This window comes from Nelumbo nucifera, chromosome 3, assembly GCF_055504915.1.
Source record: "Nelumbo nucifera cultivar China Antique chromosome 3, China Antique-T2T, whole genome shotgun sequence".
Classification (NCBI taxonomy): Eukaryota; Viridiplantae; Streptophyta; class Magnoliopsida; order Proteales; family Nelumbonaceae; genus Nelumbo; species Nelumbo nucifera.
The window spans coordinates 98,724,202-98,744,480 of NC_142651.1; the positions used below are offsets into that span (position 1 = coordinate 98,724,202).

The 20,279-nt window shown below is 39.4% G+C and overlaps 1 protein-coding gene across 1 annotated transcript in view; it reads left to right on the forward strand.

The window, feature by feature from the left end:
• Positions 1 to 20,279, forward strand: part of DEG2 (DEGP protease 2) — an 89,257-nt gene that overhangs the window by 39,212 nt on the left and 29,766 nt on the right. The window contains exon 7 of the mRNA XM_010248816.3: positions 13,192 to 13,299. Coding sequence (XP_010247118.1) covers positions 13,192 to 13,299 — 108 coding nt within the window. The remainder of the gene's footprint in view (positions 1 to 13,191; positions 13,300 to 20,279) is intronic.

Consider the following 20,279-nt stretch of genomic DNA (forward strand, 5'->3'; position numbering starts at 1 on the left):
TTTTAGTCCATACAACGATTTTTGAAGATGACAAACTTTCCCAGACTCCCCCTGAGCAACAAACCCAGGTGGTTGCTCCATATAAACCTCCTCCTGAAGAACTCCATTCAGGAAAGCATTTTTAATATCAAGCTGGTAAAGTGGCCAATCATATGTAGCTGCCAGAGAAATAAATAATCGAACTGAAGTCAATTTTGCCACAGGGGAGAAAGTATCAGAATAGTCCACTCCATATGTCTGTGCATAGCCTTTGGCCACCAGGCGAGCCTTTAGGCGAGCCACTGATCCATCAGAATTAAATTTGACTGCAAAGACCCACTTGCATCCAACCGCTTTCTTACCAGCAGGTAAATCGACCAGATCCCAAGTACCATTCTCAGTCAAGGCATTCATTTCCTCAAGCATGGCATCACACCACCCAGGATGGGATAAAGCCTAGTGAACAGTTTTGGGAATCCCTACAGAATCAAGAGAGGCAACAAACGAACAAGAAGTAGAGGACAAACGATCATAGGTAACATAAGAGGAAATTGGATAAGTACATTGGCGTTTACCTTTCCGAAGAGCAATAGGTAGATCAATATCACTGGGCATTGGATCTGATGACGAAGAAGAGACCGGTGCCGGACTTGTCACAGGAGGATTAGGTCGTCGAGAATAGACTTGAGTAATAGGTAAATTTGGTTGAGAAGGTGGTGGTGGGGGTATTGGAACAACACTAGTGTCTGGACTGGTGACATGATACACTAGTAGATCATCATCCTCTTGTGGACACACAGGTGTAGATGGAGCAGTAAAGAAAGGAAGATGTTCATGGAATGTAATATCAGCTGACATAAGGTACCTGTTCAAGAGAGTAGAAAAACACCTGTACCCTTTTTGGAGACGAGAGTATCCCAGGAAGACACATTTTAATGACTTGGGGTCCAAATTGGAAACCTGCGGACGAACATCACGAACAAAACAAGAACATCCAAAGATACGAGGTTCAACAGGAAACACAGATTTATTAGGAAACAGAATCTTATAAGGGATCTGATCATTTAGAACAGTGGAAGGCATGCGATTAATCAAAAAACACGTAGAAACAGCATCAGCCCAAAACTGTTTAGGAACATGTGTTTGAAATAAAAGAGCCCTGGCAGTTTCAAGAAGATGTCTATTTTTTTTCTCAGCCACTCCATTTTGAGATGGAGTATCAACACAAGATGATTGATGGAGAATTCCATTCTGAGTCATGTAAGTCTGGAAGGAATCAGAGAAATATTCTTTGGCATTATCACTTCGCAATGTTTGTACAGACACATCAAACTGGGTTTTTATTTCAGCACAAAAGGTTTTAAAATGTGAAAGCAACTTAGAACGAGATTTCATTAAATAAAGCCAAGTCATACGAGAAAAATCATCCACAAAGGTAACAAAATATCGAAATCCAGTCTTAGACATAATAGGACAAGGTCCCCAAACATCTGAATGTACTAACTCAAAAGCATGACTAGCCCTTTTATTAACTCGAGAAACAGACGATAGACGATGATATTTTGCAAACTGACAAGACTCACAATCTAAAGAAGATACATCATGAAACTGAGGAGATAACTTCTTTAACAAAGGTAAAGATGGATGCCGTAACTGACAATGAGCTTCAAAAGGAGATAAAGTACTGGAACAGGCAATGGTCTGAGGTTCCTAGGTATCCAAAATGTACAAACCTTCTGATTCTCGTCCTTTACCAATAATCCTCTTCGTCATAAGATCCTGAAACAGACAATGATCAGGAAAGAATGAGATACAACAGTTAAGAGTATGATTGAGTTTGCTAACAAATACCAAATTAAAAGAAAATTTTGGTAAACTCAATACAGATGACAAAGAAAGTGTTGGTGTGGGATTGATAGTGCCAGAACCAAGGACAGAAGAAATAGAACCATCTGCTAAGGTGACTGAAGAAGGAAAAGTGTGTGATTGGAAAGTGGAAAAGAGACTAGGATTACCTGTCATATGATCTGTTGCACCAGAATCAATGACCCACTGAGAGGAAGAAGAAAGAAGACATGTATTAGTTTTACCTGACTCAGCAAGGGCAGTGATGGACTGAGAGGAGTTCTTTAATGCCTCTTGATACTGGGTAAATTTCGCATACTCATCTGCATAAATTGTAATGGTCTGATTTGACGATGGATGAGGAGCATCACCCGTAGTTACAACATGAGCTGACTGAGACCCAGAAGACTTCTGGTTTTTCTTTAGCAATTTCTGGCAAGTCCTTTTAGTGTGTCCTGGTTCATGACAATAGTAGCAAACTACTCCTATGGCCTGAGTTCCAACATTCCAACCACTATTACTGCCACCTCTGCTACTGTTCTGAGAACGAGACCGGCCAGTTGATCCATTATTCTGACTGACAAGTGCACTAGGTTGTTGTACAGGTGAGGTATGGGAACCAGTATCTGTACGAAGGACCCTAGTAAAGACCTCTTTTAAAGAGGTAATCTCAGGATTAGACAAAATCTGTGACTTAGCACCATCAAATTGAGGATTAAGGCCAGCCAAAAAACTCATAATAGCCGTCTGTTCACGTTGAGTCTGCTGAACTTTGATATCAGTACTGAAAGGTAACAAGGCGTTCAATTCTTCAGAAGTGTGCTTGAAATTCATGAAATAGGTCTGAAGAGACTGATCCTGTTGTTCAGCCCGATAAAATGTCTTGCAAACATAAAAAATACGGGAAATATTTTCTTTACCAGAGAACAGAAAAGCCAAATATTCCATTAGTTCTTTTACAAACTCACAGTGAGAGACATGACTGACGTACTCGTTCTTAATAGAATTGCGGATTTGCAAAAACAATTGAGCATCAATCCTTAGCCATTCAGTGCGGGTCTCATCAGTAGGAGGGTCCTTAGTCAGATGGTTGTCCTTAGAGATACTCCGTAAATACAAACGAACAGTCTTACTCCAGTCTAAATAATTAGTTCCATTTAGTTTTTGTTCAGTGATCTTAGACAGAATGGGGATAACACTTGGCATAGCCAAGTTGTTTTGTTCAACCGCCATCATAAACATAGGAAAATAAACTTTTAACAACCAGCAAAGCCAATAAAACAGAATCGGTAGCAGATGCAACACCCAAACAGCAAGAAACCACAACTGGCAACACCGAAATATCAACTGTATAAAAAAGAACAGAGAAGAAAGACTTTCCTAATGGGCAAACAAACACCACAGGAGTAACACCGAGGCTGCTGTGCTACTCTCCGACCTGTTGCAGACTTGAAAGCCCTCTCCCGATTGAAGTGAAGAAGAGATGGGTGAAGGTGGGTAGGCCGATCTGGGATTCCGCTTCCACTGGTAGGGGCGGTGAGATGCAGATGTCACTCGGAATGGGTGACCTAGAGATCGCAGCTGCTGCTCACTTGGGCAACGTAAAGAATTCAAAGCTGCTCACTTGGGTAGCAGAGGGAAGAAAACCAGAAATTAGTTTTATACTGGAATTGGTGTCTCCAGCTCTGATACCATGTGATAGAACAAGAATTAGAAGAAATTGATGTCTTTCTATTGAGAAAGTAGTACATATATATACAACCTTGTAGATACTAAAAAGGAAGAAAATCATACAGCCTTGCAGATACAAAAAAGGAAGAAAATCATACAGCCTTGTAGATACAAAAAAGGTAGATACTAAATAGGAAGAAAATCAAAGAAAGAATAATTCCTATAATCAAGCTATTCCTAATTGGGCTAATACTACATATTTACAGCCTATAATTTCGTAACACATATGAATGTCCCAAAACGATTTTGACTTGAGGCAGTCCTTTGTGCTACCTATCTCATCAACCGTATGCCCTCTCATTGGTTAGAGTGCAAAACCCCACATCAGCTTCTTTTTCCTAAGGCTCCCTTTCTCTCCATTCCTCCTCGTGTGTTTCGTTGTCGTTGTTTTGTCCAAAATCTGTCACCCACTTGTGGAAAATTAGACCCTAGCGCTATTCCTTGCATCTTCCTGGGGTATTCTTTCACTCAGAAGGGATACCGTTGTTTTGATCTTGTTTCTCGGAAATTTTATGTTTCCATGAACGTCTCTTTCTTTGAGAGTGAGCCTTTTTTCCCTGTTTCTCCTCAGGGGGAGTGTAGGAATGAGGAGAAACTGGTTCAACTCCCTCCTTTTCCTGATCCTCCTCCTTTTTGTGTCTTCTTTCGTCGTCACAAAGGCTAACCAGGTTCAAAAGCTGTGGAGAACCTAGAAGTTGTACCTCCAATGCCATCAAATTCTTCGGGGGCGGATTATACTCACCAAGGTATCTTGGTTCCTATCGATGTCCCTGACCCTATTACTATTGATACCTCTGTTGCTAATGACCTTGACCTTCTTATTGCTGCTCACAGGAAAGGTGTTAGATCTTGCACCACTAAACACCCCATTTCCCACTTTGTTTCCTATGAAAACATTTCACCCTCTTCTCGGGCCTTTCCTACTTCCATTGACAGTGTTCCTATCCCCAAGAATGTGGCAGAAGCTCTTTCAGTACCTAAATGGACAAATGCTATGAAGGAAGAAATTAATGCTCTACATAAAAATGGCACATGGGAACTAGTAGATCTTCTTAAGGGAAAGGATCCAGTTGGATGTAAATGGGTGTTCACAGTCAAACATAGGGCTGATGGCACGGTGGAGAGGTATAAAGATCGTTTAGTGGCAAAGGGGTTTACACAAGTGTATGGAGTTGATTATGCAGAGACTTTTGCACCCGTTGCCAAGATGAACTCCATTAGAGTCCTGTTCTCCCTTGCGGCTAATCTTGACTGGGATCTACATCAGCTTGATATCAAGAATGCATTCCTGAATGGTGACCTTGAAGATGAAGTTTACATGGTACAACCCCCTGGTTTTCGGGTTCAAGGCAATGAACAGAAAGTGTGCAGGTTGAAGAAGTCATTATATGGGCTGAATCAATCACCGAGAGCCTGGTTCAGCAGGTTCCATGCATCGGTTCAGTAGAAAGGATACAAACAATGTCAATCTGATCACACATTGTTTGTGAAAAGAGGGGAAGGAAAAATTGCTGCTCTGATAGTATATGCTAATGATATAATTATCACTAGCGATTGGAAGGATGAAATCCAAAAGTTGAAGATTTTTCTTGCTACATAGTTTGAAGTAAAGGATCTAGGTCCTCTAAGATACTTCCTTGGAATTGAAGTTGTTCGCTCACAAAAGGGTATCTTCATTTCCCAAAGGATGTCCTAGATCTACTCCAGGATATTGGAAAATTGGGAGTGAAGCCAGTTGATTCCCCTATTGATCCAAACCACAAATTAGGTGATTGCCAAGGTGAACCTATCAAGGATGTGAAACAGTTTCAGAGACTTATGGGAAGATTGTTATATCTTTCTATGACCCGCCGCGACATTGCTTATGCAGTTGGTGTTTTTAGCCATATCATGCATGCTCCCAAGACCACTCACCTTGAAGCAGCAGAAAGGGTTCTTAGATATCTTAAGAAGTTCCCAGGTGCTGGTTTGTTGTTTCAAAAGCACGAACATTTGAAAGTTGAAGTGTACACTAATGCAGATTGGGCAGGATCCCTAAATGACAGAAAGTCAACTAGTGGCTATTGTACCTTCATAGGAGGAAATCTAGTTACCTGGAGAAGCAAAAAGCAAAATGTAGTAGCTAGATCCAGTGCTGAAGCTGAATATCGAGCAATGGCTCATGGAGTGGCTGAAATTATGTGGCTAAAGAATCTGTTGAGTGAATTGGGTTTTCAGTGAACAGACCTATGACCCTATCCTGTGATAACAAAGCAGCCATAAACATTGCTGCTAATCCAGTGCTGCATGGTAGAACTAAACACATCGAAGTCAACAAACACTTTATCAGAGAGAAAGTTGTCACAGGGGAAGTGTGTACTCCTTATGTGAGCTCTAAGGATCAACTTGTAGACATCTTTACAAAAGGGCTACACCACTCACAACATCATGATTTATGTGACAAGTTGGGCATGATTGACATCTATGTCCCAACTTAAGGGGGAGTGTTGAAAGTTTTTATTTTCCTAAGTATAGTACCACAGGGGTACTATTGTACTTTTACCCTTTTATTATTTTCGTTGTTGTCACCCTAGTATATATAACAAAATAGCTGGCGCCACTAGCAAGCTTTTTGACTCTCAATCTTTTCTCCTCTCTTCTACTCTCTCTTTTCTCTCTCTTCTCTCTTCTCTTCTTTTCTCTTCCATCACTGCACTGATAACAGTAGATCTTCCAAGGGGGAAAGACCCAGTGGGGTGTAAGTGGGTGTTTGCAGTTAAATACAAGGCGGACGGGACAATTGAAAGGTATAAAGCAAGATTAGTAGCCAAGGGGTACACTCAAGTGTACGGAGTTGACTATGATGAGACATTTGCTCCAGTAGCTAAGTTGAACTCAATTTGAGTTCTTCTATCATTAGTTGCTAATCTTGGGAATTGTATCAACTAGACATTAAGAATGCCTTTTTAAATGGTGACCTAGAGGAGGAGGTGTACATGGTTCAACCCCTGAGATTCTATGCCAAGGAAAGTGAGAATAAGGTGTGTAAGCTAAGAAAGTCTCTCTATGGTTTGAAACAATCTCCCAGGGCTTGGTTTAGTAAGTTTCATATGGCAGTTCAACAAGTAGGGTTCAAGCAATGTCAGTTCGGTCACACACTCTTTGTAAATAGATGTCAGGAACAAGTTGTTGTTTTGATAGTGTATGTGGATGATATCATCATCACAGGAAATTGGAGTTCAGAAATACAACAGTTGAAACAATTCCTTGCATCTAAATTTGAAGTGAAAGATCTAGGTCCTCTAAAGTATTTTCTTGGAATTGAAGTTGCCCGCTCAAAAAGGGGTATCTTCATTTCTCAAAGGAAGTACACTCTTGATCTGTTACAAGACACAGGCAAGTTAGGTGCAAGACTAGCAGATACTCCTATGGATGTTGATCATAAATTGGGTAACTGTGATGGTGAACCTCTGAAAGATGTAAAACAGTTCCAAAGGTTAGTAGGGAAGTTAATTTATTTGTCCATGACTTGTCCAAACATTGCCTATTCAGTTGGGGTCCTGAGCCAATTCATGCACTCTCCTAAGAAACCTCATTTGGAGGCAGCATAGAGAGTTCTTAGATACTTAAAAAAGTATCCAGGAACAGGTCTACTATTCAGTAAGCATAATCATCTAAAGGTGGAAGTTTTTACAGATGCTGATTGGGCAGGTGCTGTGGATGACAGAAAGTCCACAAGTGGGTATTGCACATTTGTGGGAGGAAACCTAGTGACCTGGAAAAGCAAGAAACAAAGTGTGGTAGCAAGGTCATGTGCTGAAGCGGAGTATAGAGCTATGGCACATGGGGTGGCTGAAGTTCTTTGGTTAAAAAATCTTCTAGGGGAGCTTGGAGTTGCTGTTCATAATCCTATGTCTCTTTACTGTGACAACAAGGCAGCCATTAACATCGCCAACAATCCTGTCCTACATGAGAGGACCAAGCACATTGAAGTGGACAAACACTTCATAAGGGAAAAATTGAAAAAAAGGGAAATTTGCATCCCTTATGTCAACTCCAATGAACAACTTGCTGATGTCCTCACAAAAGGACTTCCATACTCGCGGCACTATGAGTTGTGTGACAAGTTGGGCATGATAGACATATGCAACCCAACTTGAGGGGGAGTGTTGTGAAACTTATTTATTGGTTTGCTGTTAGTATGCTGTCAGCCTAGTCAACCTAGGTGCTGTCAGCTAGTTTTCTTTTTTTTTTCTTTTTTGTTATTTGTTTATTATTAGGAATTGCCGCCAGGGGCATTCTTGTAATTTCTGATCTTATTATTTTATGAGAATATAAATAACAAGCTGGTAGCCGCCAGCCCTTGTCTTTGGTTCTCAATCGAACCTCTCTCTCTTCTTTTCTTTCTCTCATCTCTCTCTCTCTCTCAGGAAAGAACACAAGGCTCATACATAGGATTCAATCCCAACAGGAAAGCAAAGACCCACTGTTGAGATACCAACTTCTTATAAGCTTTGGCATCATCATTATTCTTCCATTCTATAGTTTGATAGTGATCCAACTCCTTCCAAACAGAAGTAAGGGCTGAATAATATGCTGACAAACTGCGGTCACCCTGTTTATAGGTTGAGGATTCAGCCTGTAACTGATAAATCTTGGCATAGTGTCTTTGCTCAGAGCAGGTAGTTTTAGCTTGTTCCCATATCTCATTTGCAGTCTCTGCCCATATAAAATTCTTCTTTACACCTGGTTTCATGGCTGCAAGTAGCCAAGACATCACCAATTCACCATACTGTTCTCCTGATCCCACCTATCATGTTCAGCTGTCTCATCTTTAGGTTCTTTTACTCTCCCATTTATGTATCCAGGTTTTCCCCTAGCTGTAATATATAGTTTTACACCTTTAGCCCACTCTAGGTAGTTCAAACCATTCAAAGGGATGATTGGCATTGGGAAAAACATATTCTCAGCATTCATGCCAACTGTACCACGGGTTGATGTAACCCCAGATGAAGCTGAATCATCAGTTACCATATTAGGGAGGTTTTACAGTTCAAGAAGAGCCACTGATGTACACAGAAATAAATCTCCACCCTATTTCTACTATCCAACACACGTAGGGCACAAAGCACACACAAATCTGCCTCCTAGAATGGAACACCACTGTCACAAGGGAGTACACAACCCCCTATACAGCACCTGTACGATGGTGAACATAACCATAACACAGCCTTCACAGCATCGGTTGTCACCAACTAGGGTTTCCTTGGTGTTACGACCAAGGAATAACCCAGAGAAGAGTCCTCCTATTGCCCAGAAGTATTCTCTGATAGCATGTTTTCTTCAAGGAAGAAGAGAAGAAAGGAAGAAGAAGAGAGAAGAAGAAGAGAAGAGGAAGAGGAAGAGGAAGGGGAAGAGAGAGCGGCTGTTTGGGAGCCAAAACCGTAGGCTGGAGGTGCCCAGCCTTATATTTATATTAAGGAGATGAAAAATAAAATATGAGGATTTACAAGCTTGCCCCTGGCGGCACACCCTAATAAAACAATAATAAAAAAAGCAGTAAACAAGCTGACAACACTCTAGGACTGACAGCATAAACTATAACAGCAGAAACAATTAATAAATCATTCTAACAACACATTTAACTTATTTTGAAAATTGGGTTTGCATTTTTCATGTATTACTGTTATTTTTTTTTAAATTGAGCTTGCTTCAAAAAGATGCATGCGTCGCCTTGTGACTAGGGTGCTAGAACGTCTTTGTGCTTTTCTTGCATCTTGCACTTTTAAAATACTGCTTACCACTTCGTGCACAAGGCTATAAGAATTCCTTAGACTAAGAATTCACAATTATAATCATACCACTGGTAAACTTCAAACCAAAGAAAACTACTTAACTTCTGATAATATTTATACTATAATAGAAAATTCATACATAGCCTAACTATGACGCCAACTAGAATGGAAGAAAAGTAACAAGATGACCAAAATACCTCCACCATCCCAAAAAATAAAAAAAAATTCTATTTAGACATTTTATAAATGAGGCTAGATCTCTGGTGACCAGAGGGAACATCTTGTTCCACTAGGTCAGTATCAGCCAAAGAGCCATAGCTGATTAGGGAAACGTTTGGTACAGTAGTGTGGTTGAATCTCCTATCCCTGCTGTGGTATGGTTGGAATGACATGGTTTGAACCACGGTGCACTCCATGAGGTGTTCTGTAATGTGGTGTGGTTGTGTTATCTGCAAACACCATCTTTTTTTTAAGATGGTATATAATAAATTCAATCCACGGTTGTGTGAACAGAACCATGGTATTTTACCGTGGACAGAAAATTTGTGGTTAGAACCATCTATAGATGGTTTTAAAACATGCCACACCCTCAAAAGAACATTCAATGGGTGTGTTGTGTTCCAAAATCAACTGATCGATGGAATATCCACACTATAGAGCACCCCTTAATTGGCCAAGAATGGTATAGGCAGGATGTGCCTTGTACCAAGGCTAACTCTACAGGATATTTCTCATTCTATCTGTATGTTTCTGGAAGATGACATGCCACAACTTTCATATTTGATATATTAAAACATGAACATTAATGAATCGGATTAATTAGTCATAACTTTTCAAACTTCTAAAAGCACTTCACTGAAAATGTTAGTAAAGCAGGCAGAGAATGGAGATGAATGATCCTCTGCAAAATGTTGACAATATTTACTTGAATATTAAATTTTATCCATCTTAGTTTTACCACATGTCCATGCCAACATCCCCTTCTCCACCACACTCATTTTATGGATCAAGAAACAACATATCCATAAAAGGTGTGCAGCAGAGATGAAAATGAAATAAATGAGTGGTAAAAACTGGGAGAGATAATAGTTGAAATAAGTGCATTAGAGAGAATTTAGGGGTAGCATCAATTGGTGAGAGATAAGAGTAAACTCCAATGACATTGCCATGTAGAATAAAAAGCAGTCATTGCACTGACAAGGACTAGGTTGTTATAAGCTGAAGATATATTTAGCTCATTCTTTAACAAACAATATGGTCTCTGGCAGAGCATAATAGGCACGATTCTTGCTGCCATACCTACTTAAACAGGATATGTTGGTTCATATTTGTGATCATGATGATTATCATGCTACTTAGGTTAAGACATGGTTTCAAATGTCGCCAAATGTCGCTAATGTTGCCCGACATATGTCGATGTCGAGGCTCACCAACATGAAAATGGATGGTAATATAAAAATTACATTATGTCGGTTGACATTTCCTATATTTGGAAATTTCGACCAAATCGGTCCAAATAACAAAAAAAAATACAGTTTTTCCTATTATGCCGACAAGATGTCGACTAATGTCGACTAATGTACATTAAAAATATAATATATTAGTATATTATATTAATATAATACAGTATATTAATAAAGATTATTCCATTAATAATTTCTATTTAATATTTCAAATAAAATATTTATAAAAAAGAATTAACAAAATATAAAAACAAAAGAATAAATTAATTACTTTATAATATAAAACATAAAATATTTTTCAAGTAATAAAATATTAACTAGTTAGTATTTTTTAAAATATTTATTAAAATCAGAAAATGTTTATTAAATTTTATAGTAAATCATATTCTACATTTAATATAAAAAATCAGAATAAATTTAATAAATTTTATACTAAATCATAATTTATTATAAATTTAGTATTAAAAATCATAATAAATTCATTAAGTTTTATAAGAAATCAGAATTTATCATAATCTTAATACTACAAAAAGGAGAATCAGTTTATTAAATTTATAATAAAACATAATGTATTATAACTTTAATATTTAAAAAAATCAAAATAAATGTATTTCTATTTACTAGTGTGAAATAATTATATTAGCATTTATAATAAATCAGAATTAAAAATAGGAAAAGAAAATATCAGATAACCTTGTAAAAACATCAAAATGCATAATAAATCAGTAAGTCGCCATTTACTAATTTTTTATTGATCTTAGTTTCTTAGCTTTATATAATGGTTGGGAATAAGATAATAGTCTAGAAATATGTATTAATGCTTCTTTTATCATTTCACAAAATAACTTTGCATATTTCCACATATTTCATAGTATTTCCACAATGTCTCTAATTTTTACAATATTTCCCCTCGACATTTCCGACATTTCTGACATATGTCCTTTATTTTGGTAAGCGACATTTCCATCGACATCGACATTTTAAACCTTGTGTTAAGATCTAAGAAATGACCTAATAAAAAGAGGAAAAAGAAAACTTATGTTTTGCTAAAAAAGGAAGGGGTGGTGAGCCGATTGTAGGAATATAACATGGAGTTAACTGAATGCTCTAGTCACGTGTTAATAATGCAGGAGCCAAGTGGTAAGATATAGTATTTTCACCTCAAACATCTAGGAGGAAAATTAAGTGAGATGTCTAGAGCTGCTATTCTATGGTCAGTCTGGGAAGATACAAATTCCAAAATCTTCAATGGAGTGGAACAGACATCTGGAACCTTAGTGGAATATGGTGACTTTTTTTTCGGGGGGGGGGGGGGGTTGGGCCATTGGGTTTGCACGAGGGAAGAGTTCAGAATTTTAGCATGGAGGATATAGAGAGAAGATGTTCTACCTATCTTTCTCTTCTGCATCCAGATACACTGTTCTTATGTTTTTGTATACCCTCTATTGCTTGTTGGGTATTCTAGGACCTTCAAGGGTTAGAGGCGTATTCAAGAGCCATGGGATTTTTTGGGTTTATACCAATGACATTGTCTACGGTGATTCTGTTCAAGCTGAGTTGCTCCTCCTGAAGTCTTGCAATTGATGTACTTTGTTGGGCATTAGTGTTACAAAGTCAAGGTAGAGGGAGATTTACAGATGGTGATTCAGGTTCAGGGATAGCTTAAGGGCCTTAGTGCCATAGAGTATCCCTCAAATATAGTTAGAACCTCCTCTGGTGGCATCAATCTTGGACCAAATAATTAGAAGGTTCTGCCATGTTCAATTGGCCTTCTCTCTTGCATGAGGACGTGTCTTTATCCCTCTTGGTTCCAGTGAGGGAAAACTTCATAATTATGGCAGTTCTCCAGTGATGGACTTTCTGAAGAGGTTCTGTAGAACTTATCATTAAAATCGGATCTATTTATAGGACCTAATAAATGCATTTATTGGCTGTATATTTGCCATATTTTAGTAGAACTTGCTTCTTTCCCCTTCTTTTCTTGATTGGTACTTATCCTTGTATCAATCTTATAAAAAAATTCTTTCCCCATCTTTTGTTCAATAGTGTTTTGTAATTGAGAAAGGAGCTATTTCCTGTTTGTTTGCTTGCCATATTTCCATCTAATAATTGGATTTAATTTCATGTTCGATCCTTGATAATCTCCTTATTTTATCATTCTTGCATATTGAGCAATATGTTTTGTTGGGGGGAAGGGGATTGTCATGGCTGATTGATTTATACAATTGTTTGTTGAACCACAAGAATTTCCCTATATTTGTGGCAAAACAGCTTGCAGATATGAACTTGCAGGTGTTAATGTACTTGAGCGATTGCTAACGTGGTTCAACCTTGATATTTTTAATTCTTATTGAAAATTGTGGATTTCCTAATTATTTCTTCTGTGATATGATTTACAGGTTTTAGCTAGAGGTATTGAATGTGACATTGCTTTGCTTACTGTTGAGAGTGAGGAATTCTGGAGAGGATCTGAACCACTTCGTTTTGGGCGCTTACCACTTCTTCAGGTTTTGATCTTATCCTTTTGAAAGAAGTAATAGTTGCACACTTAAACTAGACACCAGGTAATATGACACATACCTATTTTGATATGTCCTCACAGCATTTGAAACACCAACTTCTGGAAATGCAAACACAGTCATTTGCCTATATTATTTCACTTTTATAATTAAAAGCCTGCTTGAACCATGGTTTACAATTTTGACATAATGTTTCACCATGCATAGATGGAGATATTTCAGAGGTATTTCATTAATTCTGCTAAGATATTTGGGAAATCTAAAAAATCAGTGAAACTTTCTAAAAACATGGAATTAGTTAATAAACCTTGAAGGAATCATTAGAAAAAGTACAAACAAAAGAAAAGCACTGTACATTTGCATTTGAAGGCTCAAAAAAAAAAAAAAAAAGAAAAAGAAAAGCACTGTATAGATCAAACAAAAGAAGATAAGAGACTTAACTAGATATCTTCCCATCTCCCCCTTGTCAGTCTTTTATCTGTCCTCTCTACATTATGTGTGTCATTTTCTTTCCATTTTAACATTTTTCTTTTTTATAGTTGCACGTCTCTTTCTTTTTCTTTTTCTTTTGAATTATAGTGACTTAGTAAGTGAGTCATATCAAAATAGTATGTCAATTATGATGAATTCAACGAAGTATTAGAAGTTTCTAATAATATTCTAAAATTTTAAACCTTAAATGTAGTGTTTTAAGACTTGGACCAGATGGGATGGTCGGACCAGTCAACCCAGGAACCAGAATGGGTTCTGGTTGGGCACCATACTTTATTGCATTTGGTTGGTCTCTTTGTTTGTTGTCCTTGCTTTTTCTATGCCCTTTGCCCTTGACCTCTTCTTTGCTTACCTTGAATTTCAAGCTTTCAGTTATCAATCTTACCTGCCCTAGCCGAGCCTAAGTGGTCTATCAAACCCCCGGTTTTCATTTTTCTGAAAAACTGGTAGAACTGGTCAAGACCTAGTAGGACCATTGAAAACTGACTAGGTTTCAACAACCTAGCTGGTTTTCACGACCCACCTGGGTCACTAAAGTGTTACAAATTTTAAAATAGTGGTAAGTGTGAATAAACCCTAGTTGATTCTAGGTTAAAGCAGAGAAGAAGGAAGAAGAAAGAAAAGAGAAAGAAGGGGAAGAATGTTCGGCCAAACTAGAAGAGAGAAAAGTGAAAGTTACACTCTCCTAGCCGACCCACTTGACTTTTTATTCATAAAACTTAAGTTACAAGAAAGACAATGTTGTCCCTCATAGAAGATGTGACACATAACTTAAACTCAGATACAATAGACATTTCACTTTCAATAAGATACACCAGAATGACCAAAATACCCCTGACTCGAGCATTCTAACACTCCCCCTCAAGCTGGAGAGTATATATCATATAGTCCCAGCTTGTTACAAATGTAATCTATTCTTCCCCGAGACAATCCTTTTGTGAAGAGATCTGCCCACTGATTTCCTGAGCTCACATGAGATGTAGTTATTACCCCACTTATCACTTTCTCCCTCACAAAGTGACAATCCACCTCAATATGTTTAGTTCTTTCATGGAAGACAGGATTGGATGAGATGTGAACAACAACTTGATTATCACAGTATAGTTTCATGGGTTTGTCAATTGAGAAACCCATCTCCTGTAGTAGGTTCTTCAGCCATACTAGTTCACATGTGGTATGGGCCATAGCCCTGTATTCTGCTTCCGCACTACTTCTTGCCACCACTGTTTGCTTCTTGCTCTTCCATGTTACAAGATTGCCACCCAGGAAGGTACAATACCCTGTGGTTGACCTCCTGTCTGATATAGAGCTAGCCCAATCAGCATCTGTGTACCCTACTATCTCAAGAGTTCCTCCCTTTTGGTATAACAAACCACGACCTGGAGCACCCTTTAGGTACCTAACAATTCTCAGAACAGCTTCCCAGTGAGGAACCCGGGGATGTTGCATAAACTGACTCACCACACTAACAGCAAATGATATATCTGGTCGGGTAATGGTCAGATAGTTCAACTTTCCCACCAACCTTTTGTATCTTCCAGGATCATCAAACTCTTCACCTGCATCCACACTTAGCTTGGCATTGAGTTCCATAGGAGTCTCTGCTGGTTTAGCACCTAACAACCCTGTTTCTTCAAGTAGATCAAGAACATATTTCCTCTGACATAGGTTGATCCCCTGTTTTGACCTCGCAACTTCTATTCCTAAGAAGTACTTTAGCTTCCCCAAATCTTTCATATTGAAGTGATCCTGTAAGAATTTTTTCAGTCTGTCAATTCCATTGCTGTCACTTCTAGTTATGACAATATCTTCCACATACACGACTAGCAAGATTTTTCCATCTTTTGAGTTATAGCTGAACACAGAATGATCAACCTGACACTGTTTCATCCCAAAGGCCTTCACCACTTCACTGAACCTGCCGAACCATGCACGAGGAGATTGTTTCAGTCCATAGATTGCCTTTTTGAGCTTGCACACCTTACCAGCCTCCCCTTGAGCAACAAACCTTGGTGGTTGTATACACCTCCTCAACAAGATCACCATGTAGAAAGGCATTTTTGATGTCAAGTTGTAGGAGAGGCCAATCATACATAGTAGCCAATGAGTTCAACACCCGAACTGAACCAATTTTAGCCACAGGAGAGAATGTCTCCATATAGTCCACACCATATAACTGAGAATAGCCCTTGGCCACCAACCGTGCTTTCAATCGTTCCACACTGCCATCAGGAAGATGCTTCACTGTATAGACCCATTTACACCCAACAGTGTGCTTACCAGGAGGAAGGGTGGTGAGTTCCCACGTGTGATTATGTTGTAGAGTAGAGAGTTCTTCTTCCATGGCTTGCCTCCACCCTGAGGAGCTAAGGGCTTCCTGTACAGTCTTGGGAATGGGAACCGATGAGAGTAATGATATAAACTTGCAATGAGAAGCAGAAAGGTGAGCAGTGGAAACATAGTCTGAAATGGGATGAGAAGTACAAGTACGTTTACCTTTCCGCAAAGCAATAGGAAGATCAAGATTTGAGGGAGAAGGGGCAGTAGCAGGATCTGTCGACAGGTGCTGAAGTGGAGGAGGGGCCGAAGCACTTCTGCGGGTATACACTTGAGTAATTGGCGGTTTCTTTGTAGTAACAGGCATATGATGTGCATCTGCAGTAGGAATGGGAGCTATGGGAAGAGGGTCCATAACCGGTACAGGAAGAGGAACCACGGAGGGAGAAGAAGAGACCCCGACATCTGAGAAAAATGGAACTGATTCAAAGAAGGTGACATCAGAGCACACAAACGATTTATGAAATTTTGGGTTATAACACTTATACCCTTTCTGAGTCCTCGAGTAGCCAAGAAAAATACACTTCGTAGCTCGAGCATCTAACTTGTCTACTCCAGGCCCCAAGTGTTGAACAAAACAAACACAACCAAAGACTCTTGGGGTGAGAGGAAAGGGAGACAAAGTGGGAAACAACACGGAGAAAGGGGATTGACTTCCAAGGATTGACATGGGCATCCGATTTATCAAAAAACAGGATGTAAGAACAACATCACTCCAAAAATGCTTTGGGACATGCATATTGATCATCAAGGACCGAGCAACTTCAAGAAGATGTCTATTTTTCCGTTCAGCTACACCGTTTTGTTGCAGGGTGTAGGCACAAGAAGTTTGATGAATTATTCCATGATGTTCTCGGTATTGCTGAAATGGTGAGGAGATGTACTCTTTGGCGTTATCGGAGCGAAGTGTTTTCAAATGAACACCAAATTGAGTGCGTATTTCAGCATGAAATTTCTGAAAAATAGAGAACAATTCACTACAGTCTTTCATAAGGTAGATCCATGTCATCCTTAAAATGTCATCAACAAAGATTACAAAGTACTTAAACCCATTGTATGACACAACTTTAACTGGACCCCATACATCAGAATGAACTAAAGCAAAGGGACTAGAGACACGACTATCAATTCTTGGACTAAATGAGACTCGATGATGTTTTCCCAACTGACATGACTCACAATCTAACGATGAAAGATGACTCAACGAAGGGACTAGTAGCTTCAAAGACTTGAGAGAGGGATGACCGAGTTTGCAGTGCCATTGGAGAGGAGTAAGAGACGACTGAAAAGCCACTGGGGGGCCACCACCATCAAGGTAATACAAACCACCTGCTTCATGCCCTCCACCAATCTTCTTCCCCATCTTGAGATCCTGAAACACACAAGAAGAAGGATAGAAGGTTATAGAACAATCAAGAGACTTGGTTAATCTGCTAACAGACATAAGATTAAACGGAAACTTAGGAACATATAAAACAGATGCTAAAGACATGGAGGAGAAATCAACATCACCAACACCACAAATAGATGTAGAACCATTAGCAAGAGTAACTGACTGAGATGTGGAGGAGCGAGAAAGGGAAGAAAATATATCAAGAGTCTCAGACATATGGTCCGAGGCTCCGGAATCAATGATCCAGGGTGAGGCTTTGGAAGCCAAGCAAGCCATACCTGAATGGGCAAGTGTAGCTATGTTCTGCTGAGATGTTTGAAGGAACTGCTCATACACTACCCGTGGTACAATCACCATTTCCTGCCCGGAAGCACAAGCGGGTGTGGAGGGGGTTGGGACAGTTTGCTGGCTTTCAGTGATGGTGCTACTACTCTTAGATGTAGCATGGTTAGCCCAAGTGTTGGGTGGACCACGCAAATCGTAGCAGAAATTAACTGTGTGCTCCTGTAAGCCACAATGTGTACATTTTCTCTGAGCATTACTCCTTCCTCTTCCACGGCCTCCCCCCGACTCTCGGCCTCCAGTCCGGCCACTAGCCCGGTTAAATATGTGTCCACCACGGTTGCTTGGAGGGCCACTGCTGCCACCACCACTTCTACTTCCACGGCCACTCCCTTTAGTCACTACCAAACTAGATCTATCAGAGAAGGAAGAATGTTCCACCGGCTCAATGGATGTCCTTTTGAGACGGGCAAAAACTTCTTCAAGTGAAGGGAGAGCTGATCCCCCCAATATTTGTGCTCTGACAGGCTCATACTCAACCTTCAAGCCCACAAGAAACCTAGTCACATCAAGCTGTTCACGTTGCTTTTGTTGGATCTGGACATCTGATGTTAGAGGGTGATACACATTTAGCTCATTGCGGATGTTCCTCAAACTTGCATAGTACTCCTCTAAGCTTTGACTTCCTTGCTTCAAATTGAAGTACTCTTGGTACAACTGATATACCCTAGTTGTGTTGTCTTGTCCAGAGTACAACTTTTTAGCATGATCCCAGATCTCTTTGGCTGTATCTAGGAACATGAAGTTCACACTAATCTTTAGTTCCATGCTGTTCCAAAGCCATGTCATTATCTGTGCATCATCTTGTTCCCAATCACTGAACCCAGGAGAATTAAAGGAAGGTTTCTCCTCCCTCACATGTTTTACTTTCCTCTTGGCCTTCAAGAACACCTCCACAGATTTTGCCCATGGTACATAGTTCTCACCATTCAACTTGATGGATGTCATTTGAACACTTATATAATCTGAAGAAAGCATGATGCTGGTTTTGTTGTCATTCCCATCTACGGAAGAAGCCATCTCCGTTATTTCACCTTCAAGTATACAACACAACCACACACTCTTTCACACGGCTTATCTCACTTATAGCACCACCAAACCCAGCTTTAAATACACATTACACACCACACACTAAGGCTGAAATCACTCAGTCTTCACATCAAACACCTGGGCTGCACACTGCAAAACCATTCACCACCACACACTAAGGCTGAAATCACTCAGTCTTCACATCAAATACTTGGGTTGCACACTGCAGAACTGATTACACACAAGGTCTAGGACCCAACCACCACTACCACCAATCACCACGACACAACCACCACCAAACTACTGCTGTTGTGAACCTCAGCAGTCGACAACTCTTCTTTCAACATACATATGAAGATGAATGCAGAGGAATACGACTGAAATGCATATCAGTCGCACCAAGCATCACCACAACCAACTTTTGAAGCAACAAGAAAACATTTACAGTCCCTTACTTGGACAAACAACAGTAGTATTCATACCTGTCCACATTCAGCCCTCTTCGATACTGAATAGAGGGTTTAGTATACCACTTCAACAACCACCACAGCAACGACTGGAGGCATTCTCACCTCCAGACCCACAAAACGACAGCTCCTTTTCAGCCCCTTATCGAACTTCCACTCAGGTCAATCGAAAAAGAAGAAGACGACTGTGAAAGTTGGCGGCGAACCCAGAAAGAGAACAGCAACAAGAAAAAAATAAGTATACGACCTTACAGCTCTGATACCATGTGAATAAACCCTAGTTGATTCTAGGTTAAAGCAGAGAAGAAGGAAGAAGAAAGAAAAGAGAAAGAAGGAGAAGAATGTTCGGCCAGACTAGAAGAGAGAAAAGTGAAAGTTACACTCTCCTAGCCGACCCACTTGACTTTTATTCATAAAACTTAAGTTACAAGAAAGACAATGTTGTCCCTCATAGAAGATGGGACACATAACTTGAACTCAGATACAATAGACATTTCACTTTCAATAAGATACACCAGAATGACCAAAATACCCCTGACTCGAGCATTCTAACAGTAAGAATATTTGAATCTAAGTTCTCTTAATTACAAGTGTTAGCATTAAACCATCAATCCAACTTGTTTTCTGTGCTTATTGTTGCCTCTTTTAATACATAATTAAATGCGTCTATACCTTGAAAAAATACAAGTTGAAAGATTTGAACCCTGGCCATTTATATCAAAAACCAACACTTTTACCATCTAGCCGCCACTTTCATGTCTATTTTAATTTACAAAATCTATTATATATGGTTTTTATGCAACTAATGGTCACTGTTTGACCCGTGATTTAGTAAGCATTCTGGTTTTGTGTCCGGTTTGAGTCTTAAAACACAGCTTAAATGTATGATTTATCAATCAAATCTGAAA